Genomic DNA, 14,019 nt, shown 5'->3' on the forward strand with positions numbered 1-14,019 from the left:
GAAAGAGTATTCATCAAACCAATCTGGAGAAGGAAAACGTTAATCCACAGTTGACTGATTTCAATACCATGATCTGAAATAAGATACACCATGGGATAAAACAGAAAAATGGTCCTTTCTAAGGAATTCACATATGTTGTGACTGTGGGTCCCTTTTCCAGGCCCACTGTGACCTTGCTCTTGCTGTGTAGCATGGACCAACACATGTGTGCAAAGTTGGCTGTTTCAAGGTCTGAGAATTTAGAAAACTTCTATTATTCAGCAACCAATTTTGGGACAATCTCAGGGCAGAACAGATGCTTCATAGTGTGATCTAGCTAGGCAACAAGCTGCATTAAATTTCTTCCTTCTTTTTTGCTCCCAGTCAGCAGCTGCTCCATGATGGGCTCCATTTCTAGACCAGTTACTGAGTTTTGCCTTGATGTCTACAATAAGCTCAACAGAAATGCAGAGGACACAAACATTGTCTTCTCTCCAATGAGCATCTCTGTTGCCCTGGCCCTAGTCCATCTAGGTGCTAAAAACAACACTGCTGTTCAGATAGAAAAAGTAAGTATTAATGAAACATGCTGAGATGCTTCCACATTGCTTGCTGTTCCCTTAATGCAAATGTTAGGCAACCTAGCAGAACACGTGTGCAAGGGTGTCATAAGAAACAAGCATGAATACAAACACAGGTGCTGCTTTAGCAGTTGTGCTTGGTGCACCATGATCCTTGCCATCTGCTTGAGGGAGTCACACCATACCTCTGTGCAGACTCAGGAGCACGGAGAAAGAGCTGAATGGGAGGAGGTGACACAGCACAGTGGGGCACCCTGGCCTTCCCCCAGCCTGCTGCCACAATATCAGACTTTGTTTCAAAATTATGGGCAGACAATTCCTCTCATGGTTGCCATGAGAATCCTGAAAGTGTGAGTCCGGATGGGTAGTGGGGAGCAGTGCAGAAACGTGAAGTGATTGCACCCCGGTGCCTGGAAGAATTAGCTCACTTATTGCTTATGACATTCAAGAGTCAAAATGTCACACCTGCAGAGCCCACAGAGACCCAGCTGGGAAGGGAGGAGGTGAAGAAGGCCACCCCTCCAGTTGCTGTGCCTTTACTCCCAGAAGTGCAAGTTCTGCTTTCTACAATCTTTTTTCTTGTTTGTACCCCTGAGCAGTGAAAGACCAATAACCCTAAGGCAAAGGTTTTTGTCAGTAGCTGGCTCTGTACTGGTAGATCTTCATCCATCATACCCTAACACTGCCACGCACACAGTCAAGTGTCACCTTCAGCCAAGGTAGACATGCCCTTCTCACGTTTCCAGAGTGTGGTGGGTTGACCTTGGCTAGTGGCTGCCAGGTGCCCACCCAGCTGCTCTCTCCTCTTTCTTCAACAAGGACAGGGAGAGAAAATAAGATGAAAAAGCTTGTGGGTCGAGACAAGGACAGGGACATCACTGACCAGTTGCTGTCAGGGCAAAACAAAGTCAATTAATTTTGAAGCCAGCTGGAACCAGCTCTGTTCAACATGGGGACAGCCCCTGATCTCTTTGCACAGAGGCCACCACTGCAGCCCCCTGGCTACCATAGTCTTCCCATATAAACCCAATGCACAGAGACTCTTGCTTATTATTTTAGGAAAGCAATGGGGATCCAGTATCCTCAATAAAAAAGATTAAGTCTATGAATGATGCAACATTAGTATAATGGAGAAGCTACAGAAAATTTTTCAGTGAGATATTTGCATTTTAGAAACAAGGACTGGTTTCCATTAAGAGCACTGTTGTTTTCATAAGTAGATGCAAAGATTAAGAATGATTGCAAAAAGCCAGTTTTGATGTTTTTAAAGAAAACTATTTTTATCTCTTTGCTCGAGGCAACTTTTTTGTTTTGAAATTTAACTGTAGCAATAAAATACAAATGCAATGTAAACATTTTGAGGTAGTAGAGAGTAACATTTTGAGGGATTATGGGCATGTTCTCCTTGGTTTGCTAATATAGAAATGTGATTTTGAACATGAATATATGAACAATTTCAAGTCTGTCACTTCAGCCTGACTGAAGCTGAGAAAATATCTTTCATAAATCTACACGCTTTATCCAGGACAGAATAGGAAATCTTTTAAACAAGGAAAATGTTTTTATCCCATTTACAATTGCCATAATCTGACATCTTCAACTGCAGGTGCTCCACGTCAGGGAAGCTGCAGGAAGAACGAGCCTTGGATCTGATCTTGAGAGCGCAGCCCCAGACACGGAGTCAGAACGAAGCCAGGAGAGACAGCCTTCCCTCTCACAGGTGCATCCTTGGGTGGGGAGCACCAGAGCCTTTGCTCCACTGCATGACAGGTTACTAGGTATAAAGCACTAGAGTCTGCCACTGGAGGGAGTCAGGATCACACGCACGGGTCTGCCTAATCCACTAGGAAACGCCTGGTGCAAGGTGTTATTTCATTAAGGACCAAGTCTTCCATGAAGTCAAGATTAAAGCCTTCAGTGATCTCATCTGAAAGACGGTCAGGCTACAAAGCTTAGACTAGCTGAATTTAAAAACAAATACGGCAGGAGTTAGCCCTATAGTGTAATCTAATTAGGATGCAAATTAAGAACCAAAGGTATATGGAGGAATTGTTATAATTGTTGTGTTTGTAATATTCCCAGTGTAACAAGGATGGGGACCTTAACCATAAAGAGTTCCAGACACTGCTGTTACAACTACAAAACCTTGGTGAAAGATATGTTTTAAACCTGGCCAACAATCTTTTTATACAACAAGGGTTTGAACTCCAGCAAGTAAGTTACCTGTATCTGCTAACTGCTGTGGCCCTGACCTCAAGCTTCCCTGTAACCGTGATCCTTGCTGTTGTTCCCCTCGCTCGTATTTTGGATTACTTAACGTGCTTCTTGGAGCCATATCTCTTGGGGCTGGTGGGAAAGGGACAAGAGTGTCAACTTTCAATTCTTTTTTTTTTTTTTTAAAAAAAACCCCCAACACCTGTGGATACCAATGGCTATAGAGCAAAAATAAAGCAGGAATCTGTTTCCTTTTGGCATATGTCTACACTCAGCCAGAGGTGTGACTGCAGCCAAAAATGGCCTATTCAAGCTGTCTGTGAGCTACTTCTGCAAGTGGTATGTCTGGGCATCAGTAAGCTTGGAGAGGGTATATCACCTGGGATGTTACACAGTTTCATGTGTAGCGCTGCTGTGCTGAACTTCTTACTCTTTTCTTATTGAATGACAGAGTCGTCTCTGGACTACCTAGTATGGATAACTTGCTAGTCATATCTTTGCTTTTCTGTCAATTATTTCTGCTAATGATTTGGATACTTAAGCATTAAACAACACATCTTGCATCTTTGCTAGTTTTTTATTTTTAACTAGACCACAGGTATGCAGTTCTCCATGGGAAGACTCTTTCTTCTGGCTTTCTTTTTACTTACTTACTTTTTTTTTTTTTTTTTTTCCTATGCAATAGAATAATTATCTCTTCTTCAAATATTCTCTCAATAAACTTCAGATAGTTTATGTTTCCAAAATGAAATTTTGCCTTATGGGGTCAACATGTCCCTCACAAATTCTAAAATAGTTCTGAACCATTGATTCTTTCAAAAGGGAATAAGTGCATAACAAATCTGACAAATTAATAATCTTTATTTTGCTTTACAGAAATTTCTAATGTGCACTAAGGAACTGTATGGAGCAATGCTGCAAACAGTGGACTTTCATGGTGCTGTTGAAGCTGCCAGAATAAAAATTAACAGTTGGGTTGAAAGTGAGACACAAGGTAAAACAAAGCAAAACCATAGCCATATTATCACTGCCTTCTTACACTGCTTCAACAAAAGAAATTCTAGGGTATGAAAAGCAAGGACTTATTCACATATTGGGTGTTCAGTCATGCTGTTTAAAGACAGTTTGTCTTCCCATCCACTCTTGAAACACTAGAATGAGTTATCAGCTAAATTATTTCAGAATTAAAGATGTGTTTGTTTTCAAATACTTTTGTATACTCACCCTTATGCCTGGCATGATAATTGTAATAATACCTATCAGGCTTGACCTGAGAAATGGCTTCTGTGAACAGTCACAGATGAAGATACTGGACAGCAGGGGATGGAAGTTGTGAGCTTCATGGCAAGATTAGGAACAGCCTGGGGTGAGTGGGGAGGAGAACAATGGAGGACCTAGTTATATAATAAAGCTGAGAGATGTGACCACCAGCGAGACTCACTATCATGTGACAATCAACAAGCTCTTGCCCTTAACAGGCTAGCTGGGGGCACTGGTTCTTGCTGATCAGACTATATATGGTATATGCTATTTTGCTTTAGTTTTGCCAGAGCTGCGGTAGTAGTGGGATGAAAATTTTCTAAATCTTCTGGCTGAACATAAACCAGAACTTACTGGGGGACAGGCAAATAGATTTGAAGGCTTCTGTAATTTCTAAGTTGCCCATCTCCTGACCAAACTTGTCTTTGTACTGGTGGAGCGGCCTGTGACACAGTGGGGAAGAGCTGTTAACCAGCTGGCTCCCAGCAAGAGGGCTGAAGGTTCATGAGCCACCTTGCACAGGGTTAGGAGCTATCATTTCTCTAGGTGCTCATATGAAGCTGGTGGACCTGCTGACTCCTACTTCAGCCTCTGTAGAAAGTCAAAAGCTCCACAGATGGTCAAATGCTGTGCTTCGTGCAAAGGGAAAGATGCCCTCATGTGACCTGAAATATGTGATTAATGGTGCTGCCTCCTTCCCTGTGGTTTATGTCACCTGGCACAAATTTATGGTCACTGACAGTTGGCTAATTTGGTGACCCCCACTCCCCCTGTTCTCCCTGGTTAGGAACAGTGCAGAGGAATCTACCATTTGTTTGCCTATATTGTCCCTGTCCTTTTAAGGAACCAAGAAGTGGATTTCTAAGTTGCTCCAAAACTAAGTTCACAGACAAGTAATTGAGTCTCAGTCCAGAGTTTTAATGACAATTATCACAATTGTGTATTCCAAAATTTCCTTTAGGTAAAATCAAGGAACTCTTTGCTCCTGGTGTGATTGATGCACACGCATTGCTGGTGCTGGTGAATGTAATCTATTTCAAAGCATCCTGGGAACACAAGTTCGAGGAACAAAAAACAGTAGAGAGAGATTTTAGACTGAATCAGGTACGTCTGCATTCTGTAAATCTTAACATTATTTATCCTAGATACTGTGAGCGTTGCAGGAAGCGTAACACTGAAGCACAATGTCCAGGGCTCAGATGCCCTCTGAGCAAGGGGTGGGTGTGCTGGGAACTTAACCTGCCTCTTCTGTTGGGTAGAGATAGCAGGAGGGTTTTCACAGAAAAGTGTAATCTTTACTGAAAAAATATTCAAGACTTAGAAGTTGCAACAACTCAGAGTTTTGCTTTGGTGACTGGCAAAACACAAGTGTTATCCCCGATTAGCACTTTTGAACATAGTTGTTACAGATAGCTGTCATGGATGGAAGCAAATCCGAGTGTCCTATTTCATATAGGCTACAAGGTGTCATCCTGGTGTTCAATACATTTTAACATTATCTATGCATCTGAGAGATTAAAACAGACTGAACACCCTAGGTCAGATAGTAACAAATGACAAAAATACAGTTGCAATTTGAAAGAGGAGAAACTCTTATAGGGTATTTCAGTTTATTTATTCTTTGCAACATTCAAAAGTTTATTTAAAATGTATTTTAATTTTTAGCCCCTTTTTCTGCCATAAGGATATCACCATCAATTCATTGTTTAACTAAAGTATTGACAATATGGTTGCAAAGTTAGTTCTATGACAAGCACATTCCTCCAAGTACTGTGTGTGCCCTTTAAGTCTAACAGATATTAACAAAAAAGACAATAAAAACCATTTACTTTCATTTAATTCAGTTTTGTCTTCTTTCCATATGTTGTGCCAATATTCTATTTGTTCTCATCCATAACAAAAGAAAAAAATCCAACAGATTTGGGTCTGATCTTAAGTCACAGAGCTTTGTATGGGAAAAAGTATCTTCTAAGTGTTCCTCATGTATCAAAGGAAAAGGTCAGAAAACCATGTATTTCTAGTTATCATGTTGCATTCCATTGGTAAGATGCTGTTAAGAAACTGTCATATTGGATATTTATATTTGTGACTTTAAATATATCTTTGAATATGGATATTGACAGTGGTCTGTAGCTGAGGACATTGGGTGCACTGCTGCAGTAGGAGAAACTATGAGATATGGAGAAGCTGCATAGATTTTTCTTTGTGTGCTAACCAATACTAGCAGAATTTTTGCTGAAAATATGTCATCTATCAGAAGTCTTCTTTCACTGCTTTAGAAGTTAGCTAAGAAGTTAGCTAACTGTAAAAGGAAACTTGAGCCTTTATAAACGTTTCAAAAAACCCCATCACAGAAAAGACAAGATAACAAGACCTAGGAGAGGATGCCTGAGAAAGACCATGATTTTGCTCTTAACCTATTTATTGCTTCCTGTTTTAACAATCAGTCTGATAAATGACAGCCTGGTTCCTGCAGTGCTATTTCTTTCTTTATCCCAGTCTAAGTTAGGACTTGCAAATCCAACCAGCACCAACCTGTTTGGAAGTGTAACACTATTAAGCAAATTCATTAGCTGATCAGTTGCAGGGAAACTGTGTTTTTGTTTTTTGTTTTTTGTTTTTTTTTCTAAAGAATTATTCCCTTTTTATGCATGACAAAGCTGGTGTTTTCTGTGTCACCGTAGATGCAACAAAATAAAGAAAAATGTTGAGCCTAACGACAATTACTGCTGAAACCCTGACTGCTGATATTACACTTATTATAAGTTTAAATGTTAAGAGCTATATCGCGTCAGTGATTGTACTTTTTTTTTTTTTAAATAGAATGAGAAAAAGCCTGTGCAGATGATGTATCAGAAAGGCCCATTTAAATTAGGCTACATTGAGGAGATGGGTGCTCAGGTCCTTGAACTCCCTTATGCTCAGAAGTCACTGAGCATGATCATCTTGCTGCCAGGTGACATGGCTGATGGATCTACCAGTGGGCTGGAGCAGGTGAGGCAGTATATATCGTGGACTGGGTGAAGATCTAAACTTTTCAAAGCTGTCCACCTATTTTAAGCTCTTTTTTCCCCCCCATCTTCTAGATTGAAAGCACAATGACCTATGAAAATCTAATGCTGTGGGCTTCTTCAGAGCACATGTTTGAGACAACAGTGGAGGTATACCTCCCCCGGTTCAAGCTTGAAGGCACTTTTAACCTCAATGAGGTATTACAAGAGATGGGAATGACTGACATCTTCACTGAATCAAAAGCTGATCTTTCTGCAATGTCATTTGCAAAATCTCTGGTGCTTTCAAATGTTATCCATAAGACGTATGTGGAAGTAAATGAGGAAGGCACTGTAGCAGCAGCTGGTACAGGAGCTGTCATTGTGAGGAGGTCTCTTCCTCTCACAGAAGTGTTTATGGCTGACCACCCTTTCTTATTCTTTATTAGACACAATCCTAGCAATACCATTCTTTTCTTCGGCAAACTATGCTCACCTTAAAATCAGGGCCATTTTCTAACATTGTGAGAAACACCTGGATGAAATCAGAAATTGTATTTTTTTCCCAGTGCGTTCTTAATCCTTTGACAGTTAGTTTGTATTTCAAAGTAATCACTGCAACCAGTTGAGCTTAGAACCTATCAAGTGGATGCTCTGCCACTAGGCTCCTTGAATTTCAAATATTGATCTGAATCCAGAATAGGAGTAAGTATTTCTGTAACCTCACTGGATATGAATAACATTTTGTTTGATGACCACATATGCTCCTGTATTCCTGCATTCATAAGCATTCCTGCATATTAATGATGGTGATGACATGGTGGAGGTTAGAAGGGATCTCTGGACGTCTTCTGGTCTATCTCCCCTGCTCAAGCAGGGCCACCTACAGCCAGTTGCCAAGGACCATGTCCAAATGGCTTTTGGATATCTCCAAGGACAGAGACTCCACCACCTCTCTAGACAAGCTCCCCTAAGCACCCCTAAGTTCTCAAATGACTCCAAAGATAATTTTGTATGCATGGTGTCTGCAGGAACAGTATACAAAAACACACATTTCTAAAGATGGTTAATTGCTTACATAGTAAAGAAGGCTGCCTTTTATATGTGGATAAAGCAAGTGATTTCAGTCTCTACTAATAGGAGGACAATGGTCTAAAGCACCCCATTAAGTTACTGATGTGGAAAGCTGTAGCCATGAACTTCCAAGAAATGCGTTTTCTTCCTGGTATGCTGCTGTCCAGTGAATTTTAATGATCTGAGATGCAGCTGTGAAAGGCAAGTCTCTCTCCATGCTCTAAGAAATGAAGAAAGGTTTTGTAAAGGGCAGTGTAAAATCATGGAAATCACAGTTAAACATTACCTGTGAAGGTTTTTAGTCCGTGGGAGAAAAATAAAACTTGCCACTGACTGATAGGGAGACATTACTGCTAATTTTCTGGTTTAACATAAGTAACGTCTTCCTCAGAGAGGTGCTGCTTGAGATTTAACAAATTAACATTTGCAATGTGGTTTATGACCCAGGAAAAGGAAAATATACGTTAGCTGTTCCCCATATAGTTGGGTGTAAAGCACACTCATATTCTGCATTCATGATTGCCATCGCTTATGCACAGTAAGTTACCTGGGGCCCTTTGGACAAGAAAGTCTAGGAAATAAGAATGAATGATAACTGAGCAAGAACAAACAGGAGCGGGACAATACAAAAGTCAAATAAACAAACTACTCTTGGCTGTCTAATCTGAAGGTGCAGTACAACTGCAGTGGTAGTTCTCCAGGCTGTGTCCATGTTTCCCTTTTGGAGGCTGGCAGCCCAGTTTGCCTGGCGGACAATGTTTTTGTTAACCGAAGCTGTCATCATACAGTGTTTACATTGCCCCGGGGAATTTCTGAGCACTGCAACCTCAAAAATAACAATGTTCCTGAAAATGCGGGGACGGGGATTTCTGTGGTGAAGCTGCAAATGCCACAGGGGAAAAAACTTCCCTTTATTCCTGTTTTTTCTCAGAAATGAGCATACAGTCCCCAACCCCCATCATAGCCTTTTTTGGCATCCTTGTTAAAACAGGAGTTTCCAATGACACTGTGGGTTAGCCCAGGGATGGATCTGCACTTGCTACCAGTGCATAAGGCAGGAGCTTAGTGCTCAAAGTGAAAGAAATAGAGGGGGAGGTTTGCAAAAAAAGTCTCTCTTTAGCACCAGCTAAGCTGAGCTGTTAAACAGAGCATGGGAGCCACAAAGACGTATGGTGAGTCCTGCGTGGTGTAAGAGATGAGTCCAGGCTGTTTCTGGTACACACAATAGCAGCAGTTTTACTACTGCCACAAACTCATGAACTATGAAATGAAGACTAACGTCATGAAGGAAAATACCAAATGTCTATGTAACATTTTTTATTTTACGTTTTCTTTCCCCTTGGTGCAAACTCTACTGAAGGCAGTTCGTCTCTCTGCCAATTCCTATGTGTGCAAACAAGGTCCAGTGCCTTTTGTCTCCCCACAGTTTGCAGCTCTCCAGGAGCAGGCATCCCCTTTGCAAATGACAAGGTTCAGGTCATAGAATCACAGAATGGTTTGGGTTGGAAGGGACCTCACAGATCATCCAGTTCCAAGCCCCCTGCCATGGGCAGGGACACCTTCCACTAGCCCAGGTTGCTCAAAGCCCCGTCCAACCTGGCCTTGAACACTGCCAGGGAGGGGACAGCCACAGCTTCTCTGGGAAACCTGTTCCAGCATCTCACCACCTTCACATTAAAGAATCCAATCGAAATTCACCCTCTTTCAGTTTAAAACTATTGCCCCTTGTCCTATCCCTACACTCTCTGACTGAGAGTCTGTCCTGGTTTGAGTCCAGAGGGCAACTGAGCACCATGCAGCTCACTCACTCCTTCCTTCACATCACTGGCAAGGAGAAAAATGAATCAAAAGACTCAGGAATCAAGATAAGGACAGGGAGGGGTTGCTCACCCATTTAACAGCCACAGGCAAAAGACAGGCTTCTTAGGGGAATAAAAAATTACTTTAATTCAAACACAAACAAAAACAACCCTTCACAGTCAGAATGGGACAGTGAAAAGTGTTACCATATCTTAAAACACCTGGCCCCACCCCTCCCTTCTTCCAGGGCTGTTTTGATCCTGATATTCCTACCTCCTCCCCAGCGGCACAGGGGCAGGGGACGGGGTGTGTAGTCAGTCCGCCAATTCTTCCTCCAAGATGTGTGAGGGAGCACTCTTCTGCATTCTCCCCCTTGTTCCACGTGACATCCTTCTCAAGGGAGACAGTCCTCACAAACTTTCTACATCATGAGTCCTCCCCATGGGATGAATTTTTCTCGAGATACTCTGGCATGAGTCACCCCCACATGTTGCAGTCCTCCCAGCACTAAACTACAACAGCAGGGGCTTCTTCTCCCGATAGAGTCCTGGCCTAGTGCAGCCACCTGCTCCTGTGTGTCTTCACGGGATGCAGGCAAATCTCTGCTCCTCTGGTGACCTCCATGGTGGCAGGGGGGGAAGGCCCTGCCATCTCACCACAGGATACAGAGGGTATCTCTGCTCCAGTGCACCTCCTCCCCTTCCTCCTCCTTCCTTCCATCTGCGGAAGGAAGTGCAACTCAGTATTTAAATAGGTGTCCTCCTAACTCCTCGTCAAAGTCCCAACGTCCTCTCAGGTTTCCCTTCCTAAATATGTTATTGCAAAGATGTGGCCACCATCGATAATTGGCCCAGCCTTGGCCAGAGGTGGGTCTGACTTGCAGCCAGAGGAGCTTTTGAGAAGCTTCTTACAGGGGGCCACTGCTGTAGCACCTCCCCTGCTACCAAAAACCCTGCCACATAAACCCAGCACAGAGTCCCTCCCTATCTTCGCTGTAGGCCCCCTTTAAGTACTGGAAGGTTGCTATAAGGTCTCTCAAGAGCCTTTTATTCAGACTGAACAACCCCAACTCTCTCAGCATGTCCTCATAAGGAAGGTGCTCCAGCCCCTCAATCATCTTCATGGCCTCCCCTGGACCCACTCGAGCAGGTCCATGTCCTTCTTAGGCTGGGGGCCCTAGAGCTGGACATGATACCCCAGGTGGGGCCTCACAAAAGTGGAGTAGAGAGGGAGAATCCCCTCCCTCAACCTGCTGACCACACTTCTCTTGATGCAGCCCAGGGTATGGTTGGTTTTCTGGGCTGCAAGTGCACATTGCTGGCTTGTAGTCATTTTCCACTATTACACCCAAGTCCTCCGCAGTGCGGTTCTCAATCCACTCATTGCCCATCCTGTATTTTTGCTTGGGATTGCCTCGGCCCATGTGCAGGACCTTGCATTCGGCCTTGTTGAACTTCATGAGACTCACACAAGCCCACTTCTCAAGCCTGCCCAGGTCCCTTGGATGACATCCCTTCCCTCCAGTGTGTTGATCGCACCACACAGCTGGGTGTCATTGGCAAACTTGCTGAGGGTGCATTCAGTCCCAATGTCCAGGTCACCAACAAAGATGTTAAACAGCACTTGTCCCAATACTGACCCCTGAGGAATGCCACTCGTCACCCCTCTCCGCTTGGACATGGAGTCATTGACAAGAGCTCCTTGAGGGCGACCATCCAGCCAATTCCTTATCCGCTGCATGGTCCATCCATCAAATACATGTCTTATTTAGAGACAAGGATGTCATGCAGGACAGTGTCAAATGCTTTGCACAAGTCCGGGTAGCTGCCATCAGTTGCTCTTCCCTTATTCACCAGCACTGTAACCCTGTTGTAGAAGGCCACCAAATTCATCAGACACGATTTTCCCTTAGTGAAGCCATGTATTTGCTGCTCTGCCCTGAGCCCCTGGGGTTGGACTAGATGATCCTTAAAGGTCCCTTCTGACCCAAACCCCATTCTATAGTTCTGTGTCTTGCACATTGGTTAGCTGGATTTGACTAACTCCACTGAGCTCTGATTGGCTACTGATTTACAGCTGGACAAACTAGTTGATATCAACCATGTTGTATCACAAAATATCTGAGCTGGTAAAAAACCAAAAACCTAAGAGGTATTAAATATTGTGTCTTAGGCCTGAAACATATATGCATATATTTTAAAATCTCAAATTCTCTGACTCTAATATCCCATCTTATACTTACTGAACCATGTAGGATCTGTTTTGTTTTCCAACTCCTGTCTGGAACTGGAAGTGGGAGAAACTTGACTGTGATTGGAATAATGGCTATTGGCAAAATATATAGCTTTTAAGCTGTAAGATCAAGAAATACTACGTTTCAGTGCTCATGGCCTGAGACTGGATTTAGAGACATGATCAGTGCTGAAAGTTTCACTTTCAGAGTATCACTTTTAATGTTTGTGTTCAGTGTGAGGCAAGTGGTGGACGTAGAAATTTACACAAGTCTCTGCCACTGCTCTTGAAATTTGGCATGGTGCATTCAGGTTGCACAGTGCTTCAAGTTTCTTCTCCAAACTGTGGGGCCACAACCCTTCTTAGAGGATTCATTAACAGCTGTGGATGCTGTTACAACCTGGACTGAGAGCCCAGGGAGTCGTAAAGGTTTTGTGATTCCCTTGGGTTAAAATGAAACAACATCAAATGGCTGGTTAAAAAGTTTTACTGGCATAGAAACAACTTAAACTTGGAAAAGGATAGTAAAGGATGTTGCCTCTTATTGATGAATCTATAAAAAAGAAATTAAAAGAAGTTAAAGAAAAGGAAAGGAAAAAAAGAAAATCAAAGAATCTGGATCACCACCCTAGGTTCCAGCATTGTCTCAGGTCTGGTAATCTTGAGGGGTGGGTCTGCACCCAGCAACATTTTCTGTCACCTTTTAAGTTCGTCTTATCAGCTGATTTGCATACTAGATGAAGAGAGGTGGGTTTTCCACGAACTCATTAGCATGAGACATGAGAAAATGTGGAGCATGGGTTCTGCGCATGCACTGGGGTGGGATGGGGTGCATCAGCCTTTTCATCCGGTTGAGTTGGTGGTCGTGATCTTCCCCTGCTGCCTTTACCTTTTGCTCAGTTAACACCAGTTTTCGCTGCCTTCAGGCTTCTTGGGCAATCATCCAGCCTTTGGCTCCTTCTGGGGCAGGTGTTTCCCTCTTATCAGTCTTTTAGCTCTTCTTCAAGGGTTTAGTCACTAGCAAGGCCTTGTTTGTCAAAGTATCGAACTTACACAATAGAACCAATGTTTAGCGTCCTCCTTAGAAGATCTTCCCGGTTGGCTCAGTGGGATTTCTGGTGCAGTCAGGATCACTGCTGGGGGCGGGCTGTGTGCCAGTCAGTGAGCCACTGCACTATATATTACCCGTTTGGACTTACTATTGTTACTGTTGTTTTATTACTGTTACTATTTTTTTTTTTTTATTCAAGCTATGAATTTCAGGTTTTTTGTCCCTCCCCTATTTCACCGGGGAAGAGGGGCAGAAGTAAATGACTGGCCACGTCGTGACTGGCTACCAGCCGAGTTCAAACCACAACAGGTGGAAATCCTGGGGGAACATCTAGTGAATGCATTCAAAGCAGACGTTGTGCAAGCTATTCAAATAGTGCTCCCTGAAAATGCCATTAGAGTGACTTCATTTTTTTAAGTGAAAATGATACATAGCTTCTGCAGTGGAGGAATTCATGTGGCTCAGAAGGTGAAGGGCCTGTCTTCAGTGTATCTTATACCCTTGATGGGTTTCAAGCCTGTGTCTCCCAGGTGAATGCACCAAGCACGATAAGGCAGTAGGTTTTAGTATAGGCTGAGTGGGAAAAATGCCCACCCTCCTTTTGAAGCCCTTACTTGAATGAATGCAGCCAATGACACAAGAAGGGAACTCAAGGACTGATAACTTAGCAGTTCAATAACTGCACTGTAGATGACTTCTGTATAAGAGCACCGCCACGTACACAGCTCTAAGATTTTTTCGCATTACTCCCTCACTTGATTGCTACAGTTTGGAAATAGGGTCCGGCTTCTCCATACACTTACTGACAGTTTTAAACACACTGGAAAAGCACTACTG

At 43.0% G+C, this 14,019-nt stretch overlaps 1 protein-coding gene across 1 annotated transcript; it reads left to right on the forward strand.

The window, feature by feature from the left end:
• The first annotated feature begins 378 nt into the window (after positions 1-378).
• On the forward strand, positions 379-7,526 carry LOC141956964 (serpin B12-like). The gene is made up of 7 exons (XM_074897877.1): positions 379-549; positions 2,168-2,281; positions 2,644-2,775; positions 3,652-3,769; positions 4,997-5,139; positions 6,859-7,029; positions 7,122-7,526. The coding sequence occupies exons 1-7, from the start codon at positions 379-381 to the stop codon at positions 7,524-7,526; spliced, it is 1,254 nt and encodes a 417-aa protein (XP_074753978.1).
• Positions 7,527-14,019: the final 6,493 nt, after the last annotated feature.

The sequence above is a fragment of the Athene noctua genome, chromosome 2 (genome assembly GCF_965140245.1).
Source record: "Athene noctua chromosome 2, bAthNoc1.hap1.1, whole genome shotgun sequence".
NCBI lineage: Eukaryota > Metazoa > Chordata > Aves > Strigiformes > Strigidae > Athene > Athene noctua.

Bases quoted from the DNA above. Each gene is read 5' to 3' on its own strand.
- LOC141956964 (XM_074897877.1), top strand. From the start codon at position 379: ATGATGGGCTCCATTTCTAGACCAGTTACTGAGTTTTGCCTTGATGTC. The intron at 2,282-2,643 runs GTGCATCCTTGG...TAATATTCCCAG, and splicing joins GACAGCCTTCCCTCTCACAG to TGTAACAAGGATGGGGACCT. The intron at 7,030-7,121 runs GTGAGGCAGTAT...CCCATCTTCTAG, and splicing joins CTACCAGTGGGCTGGAGCAG to ATTGAAAGCACAATGACCTA.